General features: G+C 37.3%; 1 protein-coding gene across 3 annotated transcripts in view; it reads right to left on the bottom strand.

Moving 5' to 3' along the window:
• UBE4B (ubiquitination factor E4B) overlaps positions 1-19,526 on the bottom strand; it is a 42,394-nt gene that overhangs the window by 10,439 nt on the left and 12,429 nt on the right. The window contains exons 5-18 of one of the 3 annotated variants that reach the window (XM_059829848.1): positions 17,206-17,350; positions 16,136-16,364; positions 15,255-15,665; positions 14,274-14,387; positions 10,625-10,766; positions 10,009-10,109; positions 8,697-8,811; positions 6,698-6,781; positions 5,057-5,113; positions 4,559-4,675; positions 4,342-4,440; positions 3,749-3,862; positions 2,537-2,735; positions 2,161-2,299 (exon numbers count right to left, since the gene is read on the bottom strand). In XM_059829848.1, coding sequence (XP_059685831.1) covers positions 2,161-2,299; positions 2,537-2,735; positions 3,749-3,862; positions 4,342-4,440; positions 4,559-4,675; positions 5,057-5,113; positions 6,698-6,781; positions 8,697-8,811; positions 10,009-10,109; positions 10,625-10,766; positions 14,274-14,387; positions 15,255-15,665; positions 16,136-16,364; positions 17,206-17,350 — 2,066 coding nt within the window. The remainder of the gene's footprint in view (positions 1-2,160; positions 2,300-2,536; positions 2,736-3,748; positions 3,863-4,341; positions 4,441-4,558; positions 4,676-5,056; positions 5,114-6,697; positions 6,782-8,696; positions 8,812-10,008; positions 10,110-10,624; positions 10,767-14,273; positions 14,388-15,254; positions 15,666-16,135; positions 16,365-17,205; positions 17,351-19,526) is intronic. The other 2 variants (XM_009814855.2, XM_009814856.2) reach the window with 2 other exon arrangements.

Below are 19,526 nucleotides of genomic sequence, written 5' to 3' on the forward strand. Positions count from 1 at the left end.
AGAAGTTACCATCATCGTAACAAAAAAAAAAATTGCTTTTGTAAATGCAGACTGAACATCTGCACAGTGTGCATTCAAAGGCACTACATACACTAGCTCCAACATACATGCCTGTCAGACAAATTAGAACAGTGAAAAAAAACAAAAAAAAAAGGATGAAACACAGAAGGGATCTATCCTGCCTGGCAAACTAATTTTATCCACTGCATTAAAAAAGTATTTGCCTTTTTTCTTTTTTCACACTGAAGTCTACAATCACTCTAAAAGAAGGTTAAAAGGATGTTATTAAAATTAACCCTAACACAAAGAAGGGCTGGTCCAGTTAACAACGAGAGATTTAGAGATCTCATTCATCTTCTAATACCAGAAAGGAAAACGGAAAAGAGAATCAAGCTAAGGAAGAAAAAGGTGGCTGACAACAGGACTTGTCAAGAGCACCCTCGCTTTCCCAAGAAAGGTACAGGTCGGCATCCTGTGTGTCCTCCCACTTTCCACTATCGCAAATGGGTTTTTGCAGTTTTGTTCTACCCTTCTCATGCTCCACTCCCCCTAAAATTCAGGTTTGCAGAGGAGCACAATACATGGATAGTCTATAGTCTCCCTGTCAGCATAAGGACCAATAAATCAAGGTGGTTGGTATTACCTCCTCTCCCTTACCCATCTTCTCACTCTGCCCCACAGAAGAGAGAACTTGAATGTACGTTACACACACCATTTACATTTTTAAAATCCTACGTATTCCCATATCTTAATCCCTTTTAGGAAGGGCAGCTTATTAAAACAAAACTCAATATACTGAACTATATGAATACAGTCCCCTTTCACCCCTCCTCTAAACACGAATTCTCTTCCACATCAATCTGCCTACAGCAGAAAAAGATCCAGTCTAATTACTTTATTACCAACATCTAATTACGTTGCAGTGCTGCAAGCAACTAAGCAATTCATGGAAAATGCTGAACACTAAGGTCCTATTGATGTCAGTAAAAGCCAAGAGCTCTTCACTGCACCATTAGATGGAGATTGCTGCATAAGCAATTCCTTCACAACAATTCTAAATAAGGAAAAAGAAGCAATTCCTTTTTCAAGCCAAACGTATGGCTTATTTACAAGTAATCCACAGGCTGTTTTATATGAAAACACTTTTTTCTTTAAGATATAGTGATTCTTTCTGCTCCACTCTCTGCAGCTTCCCAGGTTCTTGGCCGGCATGTGCTTTAAAAACTAAAAATGAAATCACTACGAACGCAGTCCAAAAATCCTGTAATGAACTCATGGTATTACTGCCAAGGAACATTTACCAAAATGCAATGAATGCAATTATAAACAATGGAAAATACTGATGATACAAAAATCTGTTCTAATTTTAACCGAGTATTCTTCGAGGTTTAGCAACTATAAAAGTCTATTTGAATTTATGCCAACAGAAATGGAAAACAGCAGTATCTTCATGTCAACATCATAACTTTTATTTATCATTTTTAAAACGGTAAACCACATGCTGAATTACATGTACATCAACAATACTAAGAGTTTACTGCTGAAGGCTCCCCTCTGCCCTCCCCCCGCCCCCCCCCAAGAGTACGACAAGTTATCCCACCTCACAAGCCAAGGGAAAAAAGGTAAGTATCTTCTGGGACATACAAAACACTCAGGCACAACTAACAACGTCTTGTTTCTGAAATCACAAGTCATCTACAATGACTTGATTATCAGACATGTAACTTTACATGCACTCCTACAGCTATGTCAAAGAGCCTGAGGCACTGATGTACACACACCATCAACCACACCACAGATTATATTATAATAAACAGTTAAGTAATGTCATGAATCCTAAAATGCTCTGAAGATAATTGAGTTATCTTTTAAATAGAATGGCCTTCTCAATTTGAGCTGCCTTGTGTAACTAATATCCTCCATCCCACTATTATGTAAATTCCTGATTCAAGCCACAGTCCCTCAACGTAAGCAAAAATCCATAAGGGTCAAAAGCAGCAGATCAACAAATACCTAAGATGATCTGTACTCAGCAACATTTTTACCCAAATTGTCATTCTAATTTCCATTAAGTTTATAGGACTTACTATCATGGTGAGAAGACGACATTAATAGAATGTTAGGACTCTCAGATGCACTAAAGAATTAACAATTTCTAACCTGTTGAGTTCCCTGATGGCCCGCAGTCTACGTATGTACCGACGGCAGCTTGGCAGGATTGAGAGATGATGGGCGTGCAGGGTTAGGAAGAAACATTCTGTTGGGAATTTCGGCTCAGAAAATGGAGACGGATCCCTATCTAGAAAACAAACAAACAGAAAAGCAGTATAGGTGAATAAATTAAAAAATGAACTGCCTTATCTAGAGGTGAGACCTTGAACTCAACTTTCTTTAAAACAAGTAAGAGCAGAAAGCATCAAGAAAAAGCATTTAGGAATAGGGGAATTATTTGCTGGAATCAAGTACTTGCATGTACCTCCAGTATCAAAAACAGAAGACAGAGTAAATGCTTAACATAGTCAATAAGAGTACTCACAAAGTTCAGCAATCCAGGCTGTAACATCCTCCATTGTTGCTTTCACTCTTGTTTCATCTGTTGGGAGGTCAATACGACACCTGGGATGAAATATGTACATGGGATCAACCGTTTCCAGCTTTATCTTCATACTTAGTTGCTGTAGTACCCATAAGAAGTTGAGCATAAAGCCATCTGTAGATACCAAACGATCATCTGTCTGTGGGGTAAGAAAGTAAATAGTTGAAGACATAAGCTTAGAGGTACCAGGGTATTTTCTGCTGCTTTACCAGTATTCCACATAAACGAATTATGCAAGTTCAAGAAAAAGGGAGAAATTATGAAGAACGTGGAACTGTAAGGAGACCTTTGTGATATCGGGAAGGTCACTTACTAACTTACATATTATCTTTCCCTATGATTCAAGTAGTCATTCTTAAGAACACTGAACAAAAAGAGGTAGTAGAAAACCTAAGAAATTAAAAGGGTCTCTTTCAAGAATGGTTTGCCACAGACATAGACACCAACAGAAGAGTTACGAATTGAAGCTCAGCAACTATTTGAAAGTTTTTTCTTAAGTGTAAAGTTTATCACTTCTACACTGGAATTTCACAGAAATATTCCTAGTAATGGTTCTGAATGTTTGCTTTTGAAAAGGTGACTCAAAGACAACAATGATGCAAACTTCACTTGTTCAGGATTCACGCACAGATTTTATCACAGGAAATGAGTGCAATGCCTTAATTAAAGAATGGCAAAATAACATGCCTGGTGTTTCACTGGCACCATGCCAGTTCATATCCACATTACTCCTTTTACAGAAACCACACAAACAAAGCCTAGCAACTTAGCAGCTGGGAAATGTGTTTTTTAAATATAGCCAACTGGAATGAATGAAGGCCCCATAGACTGCAGGGGGCCACAGAGTGCACAGGGTTGGGGGGTGGGGTACAAAGCTTTAACATTACTATAGAATCCCTGTTAATGAAGTGACATGTCAGTCCTCAGAGAGGAAACAACACAAACTGATCAAATAGGTAAAAGAGGATAATGTCAGAAATGGGAAATGTATTGACAGAGATAAAGACTGGTAACAGGGCTTCCTGCCTGTTGTAGAAGGCATTCAAAATTCTTTTATCCTCCATTCAAGAGTCATCACTGCATGAGCCATCTAGTGCTATTTGCGCATTGGCTAGGTGCACGAATTACAGGAAGAGTGTTCCTTTTATTTACCTGCATTTGTGCCTTTTTCATGTTGGCATTGACAATAGCTGCCATGTAACTGAGAGCTGCTTCTCGAGTTTCACCGTTCAGTAAAATACTGTGTAGAATCTTGAACAGCTCTTGCTGGAATTTCAAGTAAACATTCTGTCAGTTTGCACATACTTCTCAACATTGCATTTCTGCTTTCTGTTGCTCCATATTTTTATGTTACACAAATTCCACAAAACTGACTACAACTTCTGTTATGGTCTTATTGTCAACATTACATGCATATATTAGTTATGAAATCAGTTACAGAAAAGACGCACATAGGCTAGTGCAACACACACACTACTAATACAGTATGGTTTTCAACTCATCCTTTAACATGAACAATAATCCGTGACTAACTGTTCCGTTACTTTCTGAATTGGCTTACAGCCTTAGAGAAATATTTGTAGCGCACTTATTTTTTTTTTCCTAATTCCCTTCAGCCATATCCTAACAGATTTGTTGTTTAATACAAAAGCTAGATTATTTTAGAGTATATTCTTCATCTATGTCAAGACCAAAAAACCCACAGTACTTTTGTATTTTTTTTTTTTAAACATGAGAACACTTACCCTTGCTAATTCCAGGTAATGTTGCAAAGACTGGCTAACAACCCGGGTGTTTTCAAGAGTAATGGCAGGCCCTGAGAAGTACTTTTCAACTACTTTGTTCTGAAAGTAGAATTTATATTGGCAAATGTATCAAACACATTGGGGAAGGAAAAAAACCAAACAAAAAACGAACAGAAAACCCACCACACTACTATCAACATCCTTCTGTAACACTTACGTCATCTTCAGCAAAGACAGAGAGACTGAAGAAGGCTCCAAGATAGGAAAGTCTTTGCAGCTCTCTTCCTGCACCTGTGCTTAAAGATTTAGGCAACCACAAGGGCAAAGAGACAACCTAGAAAATAGGAGAAATAGCAAGTTAATCAAAGGTGCCATGTCAGCCATACTACTTTATCTGCACTGTCACCTCTCAGTGTTTGCCATGTGCTCTCTATTCTTCAACGTTCAGTCATGCTGATAGCTCAATGGAAACATCTCCTTGTATTTCAGCAATCTAAGCAAGTCTTGTTTGTCTTAGTTTTTCTAAATTCTCAGGGAAAAGGACTCCCTTTACCAGTTTACTTCGAACTATTGTTTAGCATGAGATACTACAGTAGCCCCTGTTTAGAATTGTGAAGAACATTATCAATGTGGATCATACAATACCACCAACAAAATAAGTTACATGGTTCTTTAAACTTGAAAAAAAAAAAAAAATCAGACTGGACACACTTACCAAACTGCACATAGGGTGTGTTTTCCCAAACTTGATTTCACAAAGTTCACATAGTGCCTACAAAGAAAACCCAAGAAAAATTACTTTTATGTGGAATTCCTAAGGAATCTGTCTGCAAATAACAAGTTTAACATGGTAAACTCCTGAAAGAGCCAAACCTTTTCCCCTTAATCAGTGGAAAAACTTCCATCTTCTACTGGTGAAGAGGTCCAAAAAGAGCTAAAGCACACCCTGCTCCCATTTTAGCTTTTACATCTGTTCCAAGTTGTCTCAAAAAAGCTAACATGTCTCACAGGGTAATAAATTATTGCACTTACTTCAAAAATTAGCTGTGCAAATTGTTTGCTTGTTCAGAACATAACAATGCCTTTGCTGGACTCCTGAACTGCCACATGAAAGTCAGTAACAATAATAAATAGTGCAATTGTTCTATACATACACCAAGGCCTTTGTCTTTTGAGTCATAGTGGAAAAATGTCAGATGAACACAGAAGCCAGAAACAAAGAATCCTATCCAAGATCTCTAACTCACTTTTAACTGCAGCACAGAAAAAAAAAAGCAGATCTACCAGACGATTCTGAAAACAAAAAATACTGTAGGCTTTCACATACCCACTTCTCCTGTATTATATGTTCTCATTCTTCAATTATACTATAGCTATTCCATCCTTTTGGCGCATGCTGTGCCAACAAGAAATGATCAAAATGGAGTATCACTTTCAAGCAGCTGTTACTTGTAGCCAATAGCCAAATTTGCAATAGTTTGCACTTTAAATTGGGGGAAATAACAGCAGAGCAGGAAAACACAGAACCAGTAAAAATTGTTATTTTTGCAAAAAGTACCTGAGTTGCTTAGTCAATTTGATTTGTAGCACCCCAGTCCAGCTAATTTCCTTAAGTACAAATTAAACCTGAGATGTAACAGCCTTTTTTGGCATCATACACTGAAGATGCCAAGATCTGAAGGTGCTAGCTGACAATGCTCAATCTAGCCAAGAATTTAGCTTGCTCTTTTGTGGCCAAGCATGCTTTTCAAAAGACTTTTTTGTTTTGTCAATAAAAGCAGTAGGAGGGAAGCAGATCTAGGGATTAGTGCATCTAAGTATGCTTTTAAAAACCTAAAAATAAAACCCCCATCTTTCCAGCCAAGGACTATTATGACATTTTCCTACAATAAATAGTCACCAATTCAAATAATTTTGAGTTTAATGCAATAGATTTTAGTTTCCCACATACAAAAGTGAGTCCAAACATTGGTATGGATATCGGGCCTTATTTCCCAGACTTAAATTGGGAGGAGCTTAGCAGGATTTTATAACCAACCACAGTATTACAACTAGCATGCATGATGAAATCCATACATTTGATTAATCTTATCTAAAGCAATATATATAAACATTTGAATAGCCCACTATACAAATTCTGTACATTAAGCTTAAGATATTATTGGCCTCAGATGCCACTGGATTTTTAATGGTCTTTTACACATCTGATACCACATTGAGCTTCCAACATAGAGTTTAATAGTAATCCACTACTCAAAGAAATCCCAAAAAAGTTGAAGTACATGATCTTATATAGAATCTGCCTAAGTTATCAGTAATCATAAAGAAACTGCTTCTAGAAATGAACAGTCCTTACCATAAGGGGGTATTTAAAATTGTCACTATCAAGGGAGCACTCTTTGGAAGCTACAGCCAGGCCTTGTAAGATGGGAATAAAGATCTGTAAAAACATAAATAAATTACTTTATTCAAGAAAAGGAAGCAATCAAATGACACTATTGCTGTACACAGCATGAAATGCCTGTTCACTCTTCAAAAACTGCAAGTTACGCAAAAGAAAAACTAAGACCTTTTCTTTAAATTTGTATCAGTTAAGCCTGAATGCTTAAGAGATTATTCAAAGCTAAAAGACAACTTGCTTGATATGGCATAAGTGATGTATTGACTTGATGCCCGGGCATAACGACTTACCCATAAAAACTTCTTTCCAAGCACTTGTATTTTTCCTGATCACATTCTAACTTGTTTCCAAACATCTACTTTGCAAACCAAATAACCCCAGAGACACGTATATCTAGATTTGGACCCAAAGCTAACAGATACAAGCTGAAGCTGACAAATAGTAATGTCAGCACACTGACTAAAATCAGGTGTTGTTCCACCAAGTTCTCCACATGTGGCAACCACATGGGGAAGCACAGACACATTTCATACGGCATCACTACAGATACTGTATGCATGTGTGCAAGCACGTATATTACATACGCAAACGAGAGCACAAGTTCTGTAGAGGTCTATGACAACTTGATTGCCCAAATGGGTAATAATTTATTTGCCTATACACTTGGGGTAATAATATAGCTTTAATTTTGCATGTCATGTAAGCAAGTTGGTTTTGTGCTAGTAAGTTGTAACTGTGGTAAGAGAAAAGATAATAAGCAGCAGTCAAGGATTGTTATGAAAGAGGAAGTGACATGACAGGAACTTATTAATCAAAAGTAATTATACCCAATTAGTACATCCCAATCACACAGCTCTGACAGCTACACCCTCACAGAATAAACCCTTATAGTCATTTTGCAACAACAAGAGGCCCCACTGAATTTAAAGTATATTGTCTTGCTTCTATGAAGAGACAAAAAAATAGTATTAAATCATATCACAGAAAAGGACTATAAAGAGGTGGTTGTCTGCTTCAGCTAGAGGAATGGCTCTCTTCTCCAGGGTAGGTGACCTTTAACATTTTCCGTAACCACTTTTTGACAGTCTTAAATGTACTTTGAACTGCATGAACCTCTACTAAAAGGTGTCCAGACAGAGATATAAATTATTAAGATACTTGCACTACACATGAAAATTAGCTAATGTAATTTTTTTCCACATTGGAAGGATCAAATGCCATTCTGAAGGCCCCTTCACACCTAAGTCACATGATACTACAGGAGCGCTAATTAGAGACAATTACGACCTTACCGAACTGCTTTAACATTATACAGGCCAGAAGTTTGCTAGCTTTGTGTCTTAATTACTAGGCTCACCAGTTCCAATTTTTTTTTATCATCTCAGTGAACTACTTTGACACACAGAATAAACCATATAATGTTTCTCAGTCATCTCCTCTGTAAAACATGAAGACTTAATGGACAAGAATTTGTAAAATGCTCTTAGCACCTTAGATGCAAACTATTAAAGTTGCAAAGAAGGGTAAAGATTGCAAGATCGAAAAAACAATAAATCTTTTTGAGTACTACTACATAAGATTGCGGTCTTACACATACATTTTTAGGATATTTTGTACAGAAGCACAGAAGGATGAAAACCCAAGATCAGTCCTGTAATATATACCTGCATAATCCAAGTAGTTCACTTCAACATTACATAAATGTTCCCTGCTTATTAACAAATGCACTTATAATAAGAAGAACCAGTAAATAATGAAAGTCTGCCTTTTTCACAAAATGCTAAACGAGTTAAAAATTAACAAAACCAAACTCCAAGTGCTTAACAGGTTGCTAGCCCCTGAAGTAGGTATAGAACTGTGAGATGCAGAATAAATCTCCAGAAATCCACTCTCCTGGATATTGCAAATAGTAGAATCATATGACATAATTATTTATTTTTTACCTATGCCTTACCTGTTTGAACACCTCTTCATCCTGGTAAGTTGTTCTCACCAATTCTTGGATGAAGCCAAATGGGAGATTCCTACACAGCATATATGGTACCAGCAAAGACTGCTGCTGCAATGACCTTTATTGTATTAAAAAAAATAAATCCAAAACTACTGATTATTTGCAGTAGTATTTGTAGTAGTACCTGCAAAAATGTCAGACTAATCACACCTAAGGATGTGCCAGAAAACAGATTATCAACATGTAGACACACCTACTCCTTTCAGAAGTAATTAACCTTGTCTTCTCAAGTTACTTGTGGAAAGGTTATTCTGAAACAGATGCTGCTGCTGCCAACATCACACTTTAGTTTAATGAGGCTGGAAGAAAATAACAGCTACCATGTAGTAATTGGTTCTCCTTTCTACTCCTCTCTAATGAAAAGACCCTTTGTTAAGCTCAACTAGTGAAGGAACAACATTTTTTGATGGATTTTTTTTCCAGATTATGAGAAGAACGTAACATTAATCTTTTCTGAATTAATATAGTCATTGCTTCTAACTGCTTCCTACGATTTTTGAAAAAGTATCTTTTCTTCCTTATTGCATATATGAAACTTATTCTAACGTCAACATTGGTTCACGTAAAGACAAAACTAATCTCAAAGCACAGTGGACAATTGGTGCACCTTTAAAGACTATACAAGTATTGTCTGGAAACACAAATACAAAATTATGCAGATTTTAGTAAAAGTCACATATCCTATTTTAAAAGCCTTTTTACTGTTCCAACGCAACAGGCTGCTAGTTTAACAACTGCTGTTGAAACAACTCCATTTGAAATCTGAGTTGTGATTTAGTGTAGAATGTCTACACACGGATTTACGTTACCAAATCTCTTGTGGTCAACTCTCTGAAGTAAATGAGTGCTATGCCACTTTAGCAGTCTTTGCTACACATTTTGCTAAGACTGTTTCTCAGATGCAGCACTACTGGTTACTGACTTTCACAGGAGTAGTGCCCCAACAATCTGCAAGTCAAATAGTTTATGCACAAGGTAAGGTAGAAAACAGCTTGGTTAACTCAGATCCCCCACTTAAACTGTTCAAATCAACCTCTATGATTTTACTCAAACACGATTAGAAAACACTTAAACTACTCTCCACCAACATTTCAGTGGCAGTAATAGTCTCCAATGGTCAAGCAATAAACTATTCCTCTGGCACATAAATGTATCCTGCTCCAAGAACTGATCTTAGTTTTCTTATCTAATCCTCAGAAGAAGAAAAAAAAAATCCCAGAACAATCTAACTTTGACTAACATCAGCTGTATTTACCTTGGTTGTGTTAGGGATCCCTGTAGCACCAAAGCAGCATGTGAAATGCACTGTGATCGGATGTTGCTCAGTAACTGGCTAACTGTTGGCTGGCTACACATCTGATAAAAATAACTTTATTTTAATACAAACTAAAAGTATTCAGAGACAGAACAGACAGGAAATATGATAAATTTATTTATTCATGCAGTATGAATGCAATATGCAAACTAAGATTAGCACTACTCCAGCTAAAAACCTTTCAGATTATACATAAAAAGTGTGGTTTGTTTGTTTTTTTTCCCCAGAAGCAAAAGCTTAAAGCAGAATATAGAACACTGATAGGGAACTGGTCTCACAAAAGTATGTTTTACACGGAATAAACGTGGATAAAACGCAGTAGATCAAAAGGGGAAGGACAGTTTCTAACACGGTGCTTATTTTAGAGATGTAAAACATGTATATGATTCAAATAGGATGAATTAGTAAGAGTCAAAGGGACTTTACAAATACTATAAATCTATTTCTACAACAAAGCCATCAACAAGAACTATCAATTTCCACCAACTTCCCCCACTAAACCGTAAAAGAAGTGTCTGTGACAGCACTGATATAACTTCACTCATCTGAAATATACCTTTGGTGCTTTTCTCTCCTCTATTCCAACTCTGTCAAAACACTCAATGAGGTAGTTCAGCATCTCTGTCTCCTTACAATTTTCAATGGTGAAGTGGTCACTGCAGGAATCGGAAACACTTGAGCTGCCAGAGCCTCCCATACTTTAAAACACACAAAAAGAAAGAAAGCAAGCATTAGGTACAGTTCTTCACTTGTGCACAATCAAATAATTCATGAGCTCTTGACTTCCTCTGTCAATTTTCTGAAGACTCCATCCCATCACACACATGGCTCAATAACTAAGATCATTTCTGAAGAGCTCTCCATTTAACAGCTTGTCCAGCTCTGAAAGTTCAGCTGTACTGTAACATGACTGAAGAATCAATTATCTTATTAAATGAATAAGAATCTGAAAGACAGCAGTAAGGTGCATGACTTTAAAAGGGAATCAATTAACCTTGTTCTCACATGGCAACGCCAAAAATTAATAGCTTTTAAGTTGTACCTGACATCAAAACTGTTCGGATGCTCAGGACATCACAACACTTCCATGCCATGATGCAACCTCTGCACAGTTTCTGCACAGTCTCTGTTTATAGCATTCAAAAGGGTGGAAATGTCACTAACTCTGTTAACGCTAGCCAACCCATGGAAGGTAAGATCCTCCCACTGCAGAGAAGAGACCATTGCTGATAGATAGGGCTACAGACAATTGCTTTATATATTTCTAAGGAAGGAGAATAAACAAAACAGGAGGCAATACATCAAAGCAACTGCTCCTTTTTAAATTTCCACATTAAAGATAATTTAACTTCAACTCAGTTCATTTCAATTCCCTTACAGCAAAATATGCTATTTCATTAAGTAGTACAGCTTGGGGAGGTGTGTGTGGGGGGGGTGTATGTGAAGAAAACACTGATATTGTAAACACGAAAACTAAATCCACAAAAACAAAACCATGCTTGAGACGAGACAGAAATTAAATACAAAAGTGAGAACAGATCCCACGACTCTCAATCTCAGGCTTGTTATCTCAACAGAATTCTTCTCTAGATAACAGATTAGCAAAGCTAATTAAAATCAAAATCCTCATTTTACAGAAGGGAATTAAGACAAGATATATTCACTTTATGTAAATGGAATTCAAAAAATAGCAATTACGTGGATAGCTTACTGCTATTCCTCAAAGAAAAGTCTGTGTAAAGTCAGGGTAGATTTAAATGAAGACTAATTTATAAGCCCCAGACCTTAAACTGGAAAGTAAGAGTAATTGTTTCCTTCAATGCAGCTTTTTAAAAAACATGTTTAAAACTACAAACTGTGTCAAAACTGGAATTTCCTTTAAATGGTAAAATAATTTAAATTTTAATAATCAAGCTGTACAAATCTATTGTGCAAGCTTTACAGTCCAACCAATAAATGAGGGAAAGGTTATTACTGCTAAGCATCTGGCAGCTCAGCATGTTAAGAGACTTAGCTTCTAATAGCAGCAAGCTCTCTTTTCAGAGAGAATTTGTTTTCAGTTATTCAGTTAAAACTAATCCATGTAAAACATAGCTCTATGAAAATAGCACTCCGTAACCATGAAGTCATACACACATTTCTCTATAGTCTCTCTGTTAAACCTCTTGACTTCTCACATTCAGCTTAAAAATTGCCCTTTTAAAAATATCAATTTATATAAAAATACCTGCTACTTCTATAGTTAGTCATTCTGTTAATGATTTCACTGCAGCAGTAACTGAAATTACTCTAATGTAAAGCTCATGCATCCTTCATACCCATATTGAATGCCTTGGTATTTTCAGAATGCAAGTTGTTGCACAATGGTACAGTCACTGTGTTTATAATTTAACTAACATCTTACTCCTGTCTGCAGAATGCCAGGACTTAATATACAAACTAAGAAGCATAGCAGCCTCAGAAATCCTTACCAACAGCTTTGCAACTCAATCCACATTCGGATTAAACTGACAACAGGCTAAGAATTAAACAAAAGAGTGGGGAAAAATAATCCTAAATTCCACGTACACAAAAAACCCTACACCTGTGTTATCAACTTCACTCTCCCGAAATTAGACTGGAATGGAAAAGAGAAGATGCTATTGGAAGGTCTTCTAGTTAACAGTCTGACTTTAGCAGTAGTGTCCCAACATACCACAGGAACAATCATAGACAGAAAGCTAGTGAGGGGGAAAAGATCATCTCATACCAAGTCTTTTTGGGCATTCCCTGACATCACAAGATACTTCCTAAAGTCTTGACCTAGCTTAGTTTTAGAAGGCTCAAGCAATTGGATTTCCCCTGATTTTTGCTGTAACTAAAATACTTCAAAGGGGACTGAAAGTTTTGGAGGAACTCTTCTCCTACCAGTTCAACATACATGTAGTCTTTAAAACTCTCATCTTGTTTCCCTCATACATTTGCAAATCGTAACTGGCTCTATTAGGCTATGTGGCCAGCCACAGGCCACCTCAGTATTACTATCCATCATAATCAGGGGTATGAATGATCATAGAAAATTATTATAGAAGTATAATTTTTCAGAAAAGTCTTCCTAAAATACATGGGGTTTACGTAAAACGTTTACTCCTTTCTCCAGTTTGGGTTGATACAAAAGAATGGGGCATTTCTTTGGGAATTTTCGTGCACGTGATGAAGCTGATGGACGTTAAGTTTTAATGGGAAAAGAAAGAAATTAATCATTTTCACCAACAGACTGATAAAGAACACAAACCACCTGGATATGACAAACAGTTTTGTAGGAAGGCTGCTCATTTGTCCCAAAACCTCAGTCCTAATAGGAAAACATTTCTGTATCAGCCAAGACATTGCAGCATTACTCTGCAATGGAATGTAAAACTAGAAGATCCTACCCCGCATTCACATTTCCAAAAGCATTTTTTCCTTGGCATATCCAGTGTGGCGCAGGTTTTTTGCACAGCTGTCTAGCTAGCTTCCAAACAGAACTCACTAACATCAATTCTCATTTTGTTTTCACATATCTTCATGTCACACAAATTAAAGGGCTTTGCTATATGATTTGTAAGTCTCTGTTTTACAGTAAAATATTCTGCTCTTCTCCCTCCATCCTTGTCTGTTCCAACTACATCAGCCTCTACTACTACTTACCACATCAAAGGACCAGTTTAAACTTTCAGGTGTATTTTCTTTACAGGCTAGAGGAGTGATCCTCAGCTGTGAAGCAGCAATGAATCTTCAACAAAGTCATACTGTTTGCATCAGCTGACTATTTGCCACTATATCTTTCTCTGCATGTTAGCCTTTGTCCTCATTTTCCAGTTTTTGACAGGAAAACATGCACATGATGTACCACTGGTTTTAAAATTACAACCATAGGTGAATAATATTCCTTCTACTCATATAGTCAATGAGGAGTTCCACTCAAACATCATTTCAGAAACCATGCTCATATTAAACCTAAAAGGCAGTATGATTAACATTTACTTTATCTTAGTCATCTCTTCAAAAAAGAGCTGACTAACTAGCATTCATTATACATGTTTATACGCCATCTTAAAAACCCATCCAAGTCATCTCCTTGGCTTTAGTAATTCCCCAAGTAACTTTGAAGAACACTTGACACTACATAGACTGTTAGTTCCTAAGCAACCAAACATGCAGGTTACATTCTCTTTCTCCAATACCTGGACCCAAACTGGACACAAGAAAAATCATCATCTTCATTTTCTTCATCACTACTGTCCTCAGACACATCAGAAACGGCAAGAAGGAGGAGGGAGAAAGGGTTGTCGTATATACTACCGCAACAAAAATGAAAAAGGCCATCAGATTTTTTAAGCCAAAAGAAAAAGTAAATGGTAGCTTTTCTTTGTAAGTCTGCCAAAAATCATCTTCTCTAAACATGCAGACAACGGATAACTCCTTGTTAGTAAAACCAAGACTATGCTAACATGCTGTACTACACAACTACAAGTTATTCACATATCAAAACACCACACGTTCACAAACCAAAAAATTAAAAAGAATTTTGGAGACCTATGGCTGAAGTGGGATTGTTTAGACATGACTGAATAATAAGTATTACAGTTCTAAGCTACTGAACTTTAAAGCAGTGGTCTCAAAACCTTGCATGCTTCTTTCTCCCTCCTGCAGGGGCTGGGGATTCCAGGAGCAGCGAACAGAGAAAACGCAATAGTACTTGGCCTGGCATACTGAAATAGGCTAATCTGTAATTTAAATCTATGCACTAGGGAATCAAATCTAACACACTCCAGCAAGTAACAGCTTTCAACAAAACAACTAAAGCCCTACTGAGAAAACTGATTTCAAAGCAGGAGGTCTGTTTGGTTTACTATCCAGCAGTAGCAACTGAACAGAAAGCTAATAGTTTAACTGGAATGGATGTAAGAAGAGGAGGAAATTAAAACAAAATTGCTACCTTTAAAGTAATTACATTACACCTCAAACGCTTGCAGAAGCGGGTTTAACATTTTGGTAAAGATGGCTTGTTAGCAAGTCAATGTATTAGTACAAACCAAAATGCAGAAATCAAGTCAGGGTAAGTAGGGTGAGCTCAGCACAAACAGAAGTTCTCCCAAATTGCATGATTATGCCACACCCTGCACAGCACACATTAAACACACTCTTTTGTTCTTGTGAAATACCTAGAAGGAATCCTGTTCAGTAAAGAAGAACGCCTGCGCAAGGTACTGGGTGAAGCAGTAAACAAAGGTGGACCCATTGTTGTGGGTCTCTGTCTGGATGTGATGACTGGCATGGCTGGAGGGCTAGCAGCCATGGCCGGAGAACTTGGTGAACTAGATGGGATGGAAATATTCAAGGAACGCGGGATGGAAGAAGCTGAAAAGCCTCCAGAATGGGCAACAGTGTATGGCCGGTACCTCGGAGAGGAAGGCTGCATCCAAGATGGACTTGTTGCTGTGAGGTGAGAGCTGACAGTAATGGAAGGCACAGATGTAGTGGCAACTGAACTGGCTGGTGGGGTAAGAGATGAACCAGTCATTGGTACATAGCTTGTGAAATTGGTAGTAGGAGCTGGACTAGTCCCATAGAGACTAAACCAGTTACAGGGGAAAAAGAAAAAAAAACAAACAAAGCAACGATTTAGGATATGCAGAAAAAGGGTGAAAAAGATAAAATGAGCAAGAGAAGTCCTTGCCCTTCTGATGACTCTTCCGCAATAATTCTGCAGCTCACAAGCATTATTCCTTTTTACTAATGTTGAATAAAGCCATATCACAATATACACACTTTTAAGTTAAGAGTCATAGCCTTCACTAACGCAAGTTAGGGATATTTCTCAGAAGGAACCAGCTACATGGCTTTAACCTATCAAATACATTTCCAGCCATGGCAATGTAATCAAAAATGGTGAAACGGAGGGACATTCACGTGAAAAAGAGTGAAGAACTTTAAAAATCTATTCTATTTATTGTTCTTGGGACATTTCTATGCCCCTCTCTCTCTTCTAATCTACCAATCAATATTCAAGTGAAATCAGTATTCAGTTATAATCAGAAGTCACCTGGATAATGAACTGGAACCAAAGGAGCCCACGTTACAGAACATAGGGCTGCTTCCTGGGTTAGAGCCCATGTTTAAAATCAGGCTTCTGTCAGGAGAGCGGGCAGCTGCAGCAATTGGCTGTGATGTAGCTGTCAGGCTAGCAAACGGGTTTTCATCCCTTGCCTGGGTGGACATCATCAGCACTTCCATCAAAATCTGCCCGATCAAGTCCTTAAAATCTGAAAACACTGTTAAGAATAAAAGAGGAGAGTTAATATCCTCACCTGCTGTCTTCATCTACACGTTAGTCAGAGATGTAAACATTATCAGAGATTTCAACTAAAAAGGACAGTAATTTACGTCTGTGAATTAAGTGCTGCTTTTGGCAAAAACAATAGACCAATACTTCCATTTGTAACTATCACTCTGTCTATATTAACTAGGTTTGGAAATTATAGCTACACAAAAATCTAACTTTTAAAAAGTACAAAAGAACATAGATGACCTAATGTTATTGTTAATTATTCAAGTTGTCTTGTCTGTCCCTCTCATATTTTCCCCACCCTGCTGTTAAGTTGGGCAAGTTGTGTCATAAAGAAAGGAAAAAACATGCGCGTGTGCGCACACCCCACCCCACATATGCCCACACATAAAATAACAGTGTTGAATTTGGTCGTATCTTACAGCTGGCATATGAAATATAATTCATTATATAAAATAATCAGGAACTCTCAGCTTATCAAATTAACTGCTAAATGTCTGTATGATGTAAGACAACCCATTAAGTCAGTAAAAGGGTTCTGAAAAAAAGAACCCAGCAACACTGCACTATCAGCACACTAGTTTGACAACAGAAAACATAACCAACAAGAGCATAGCAATTGACTAAAACAGGAGCTATGACCAATCAGTCTCATGTTCCTTTTTGGGGATTCCGTTTCCTGCTACATCAGATGTTGAAATCAAGCAAAGACCACAAATAGGTGTCTCTGGCATTGTAGCCAAGAGAGAAAAAGCTAAAAATAAGAGTAGGGAACATGCCACTCAACTGAAACAATCCCTAACAATGATATCAGTTCAAATACCTACCTTCCTTCGGGTTCTGCTTAAACTGGGCAGAGAGTGAATTCAGGAAGATAACATCTCTGTCTCGGTCCTTCCAAGAGACTCTGAAGATCTTACAGACCAGCTGTAAAGCTTGCTCCTCAGATACTTCAGACCCAGACAGAGGTTCCTTGGTTAGGGGGGTTAAAAAAACCAAAACAACTTATTTGCAATTTTATTAGTCAAGTCACCATTTTATCAGACGCAGGTCTTCTTTAAATGGCTTCAGACTAACTCTTAATGACAGGTTTTGTATGCTTAAAAAGGAATTTAGATACATTTGTCAAAATTTGTTTTGAAAAAACCCTGAAGAAACACAAAAGAGATGCAGAAAAGATGCAGCAGAAATACACAAATCTAGTAGGAAGCAAATTCCCAAAGCATATTTGAAAACAGCATAATAAGAAGGGAAATTTAACCAAGATAGCTATGATTTCTCCTTTAAGGAATTAATTGGCAATTCTGATTTTCATGATGAACAGGTATTTTAAGAGTTTCTTGCAAAAATGAAAGCATGCGAAGGAGCGAGCTTCCCCAAGTCTTCCCTGCTTTCAAATCTTTGCCCAAGATAAAGACATCTTTCACTTGAATGAAGTCAGGACAGGACAAAAGACTCAAGAATTTGCCTCGTTCCCCTTTCTTCCAAAAAAGGAAGATCATGTAAACTGTGCACAAAATGAAAAACTAGTTTCTCTAAAAAGAATGCTACCGTATATAGTGGCTAGCAAAGGTTAATTGGGAGGGTCCTTGCAACCCTAAGGCAGCTTTGAGTGTGCACCTAAAAAAATGGTGGAATACAAAGAAATAAAAGTCAAGTAACTACCCCTGCAACATGAAGAGATGTTTTTAAAACCGTTCCAAAACATACATGACAAGCCAGCAACATAACTCTGTTGTCCCCCCCCCTTCTACTAACACTGAAAAAGCAAAATAATACACAACACAGACAATTCAGCTGCATAGAATTTTGAAGATGGAAAAGGTTATTTTCCTGCAAGAGTTCTCCTGCGACAGTTGTAGAGGTCTCCTAGACCAAAAAAAAATTTCTGATATTTGACTAATACAAGTGCACTTTGTACTGCTATGTATCATACTTCTTGAGACAATAATACTCTTTTCTTTCAGAAAAAATAAGTCAATGGGGAAGAACAAAATGCAGATTGAAAAAAACCAAGATTGCCACTAAAAAGCTCCCTTTTTTCCTTTATATTTGATACCACATAATGGCCACCAGGTAAGCCTAGATTTATCAGAAATTTCCAGCAACTACCAGCACTGTACCCTTTCAAAAGCTTTCCCTCAAACCATTTAATAAACCATGAATTTTGGCACATGAATACATTTTTATTGACTTTATCACTCTACTAGCATTCTACTGTTTTCAAGTACTTCTACTTCTCCTGCCTGTTTCCGCAAAGAAGGCTTTATTATTGACATCATTTCGCATGCAGATAGCCAGGCAAGAAAATTTTTTGCTCATAAATGAGGACTATCTGTCTCCTATCCACTGAACTTTTTGGTGACTCCAAATGAGTAAGAGGAATTGAACCAAGCTTGCAAAGCTTTATTTTACCTTCCATTGCTCCCCTCAGCCCTTCCAAGATTGTCTTTGGTTCCAAGCTATTTACTTCACAGTAGCACAATGCAAGCTGTCCGACTGCCTGATTTGCAGCTAGGACTTGACTCGAAAGGATTCTACGGCAGTTATTGCTACATGGCTTTAAGCCAGGCTTTTACCAGCTGACCTTATTACTGACAGTGCAGGAATAAACAAAGACATCTAATCAGCTCTGCAAGAACTGTTGTAGTAACTTCACTACAGTGATGTCCCATTTCTTTATGGCTTATTTCACATGGGCCTTAAAATCAAATGACGAAGAGGACAATTTTAGGAATGAATTAGAGCCTTGTACTTGCTTGCTTTCTTTTTCTACTTTAAAGGGTTCTATCACCTGTCCAAACTTTGATAACTAAATATTCTTACTCATTTTCTTATATTAACATTATGAAGAAAATATTATTACATAGCATTACTTCAGCATACCTAACATTTGAAGCAGTACTTTGTTAGTAAACCTCTAAATGCTATACAAATAAGCTGCAACAATCTTCAGCAGTGTCTTAAAATATTTCTTCAGCCCTACTGCGTATTAAAAGAATAGATCTGGGCATTAATAGGTCACTTTGTTGTAGGATCTATAACAAAACCATTTTCTTCAGAGTTTTCAAATATCATTCATAAACCGATTTGAGACAATCAAAATGCAGCTTTGATATTGGAAGGTTGTTTTTTTTTTCCTTCCCAC

This window comes from Gavia stellata, chromosome 27 (genome assembly GCF_030936135.1).
Source record: "Gavia stellata isolate bGavSte3 chromosome 27, bGavSte3.hap2, whole genome shotgun sequence".
NCBI lineage: Eukaryota > Metazoa > Chordata > Aves > Gaviiformes > Gaviidae > Gavia > Gavia stellata.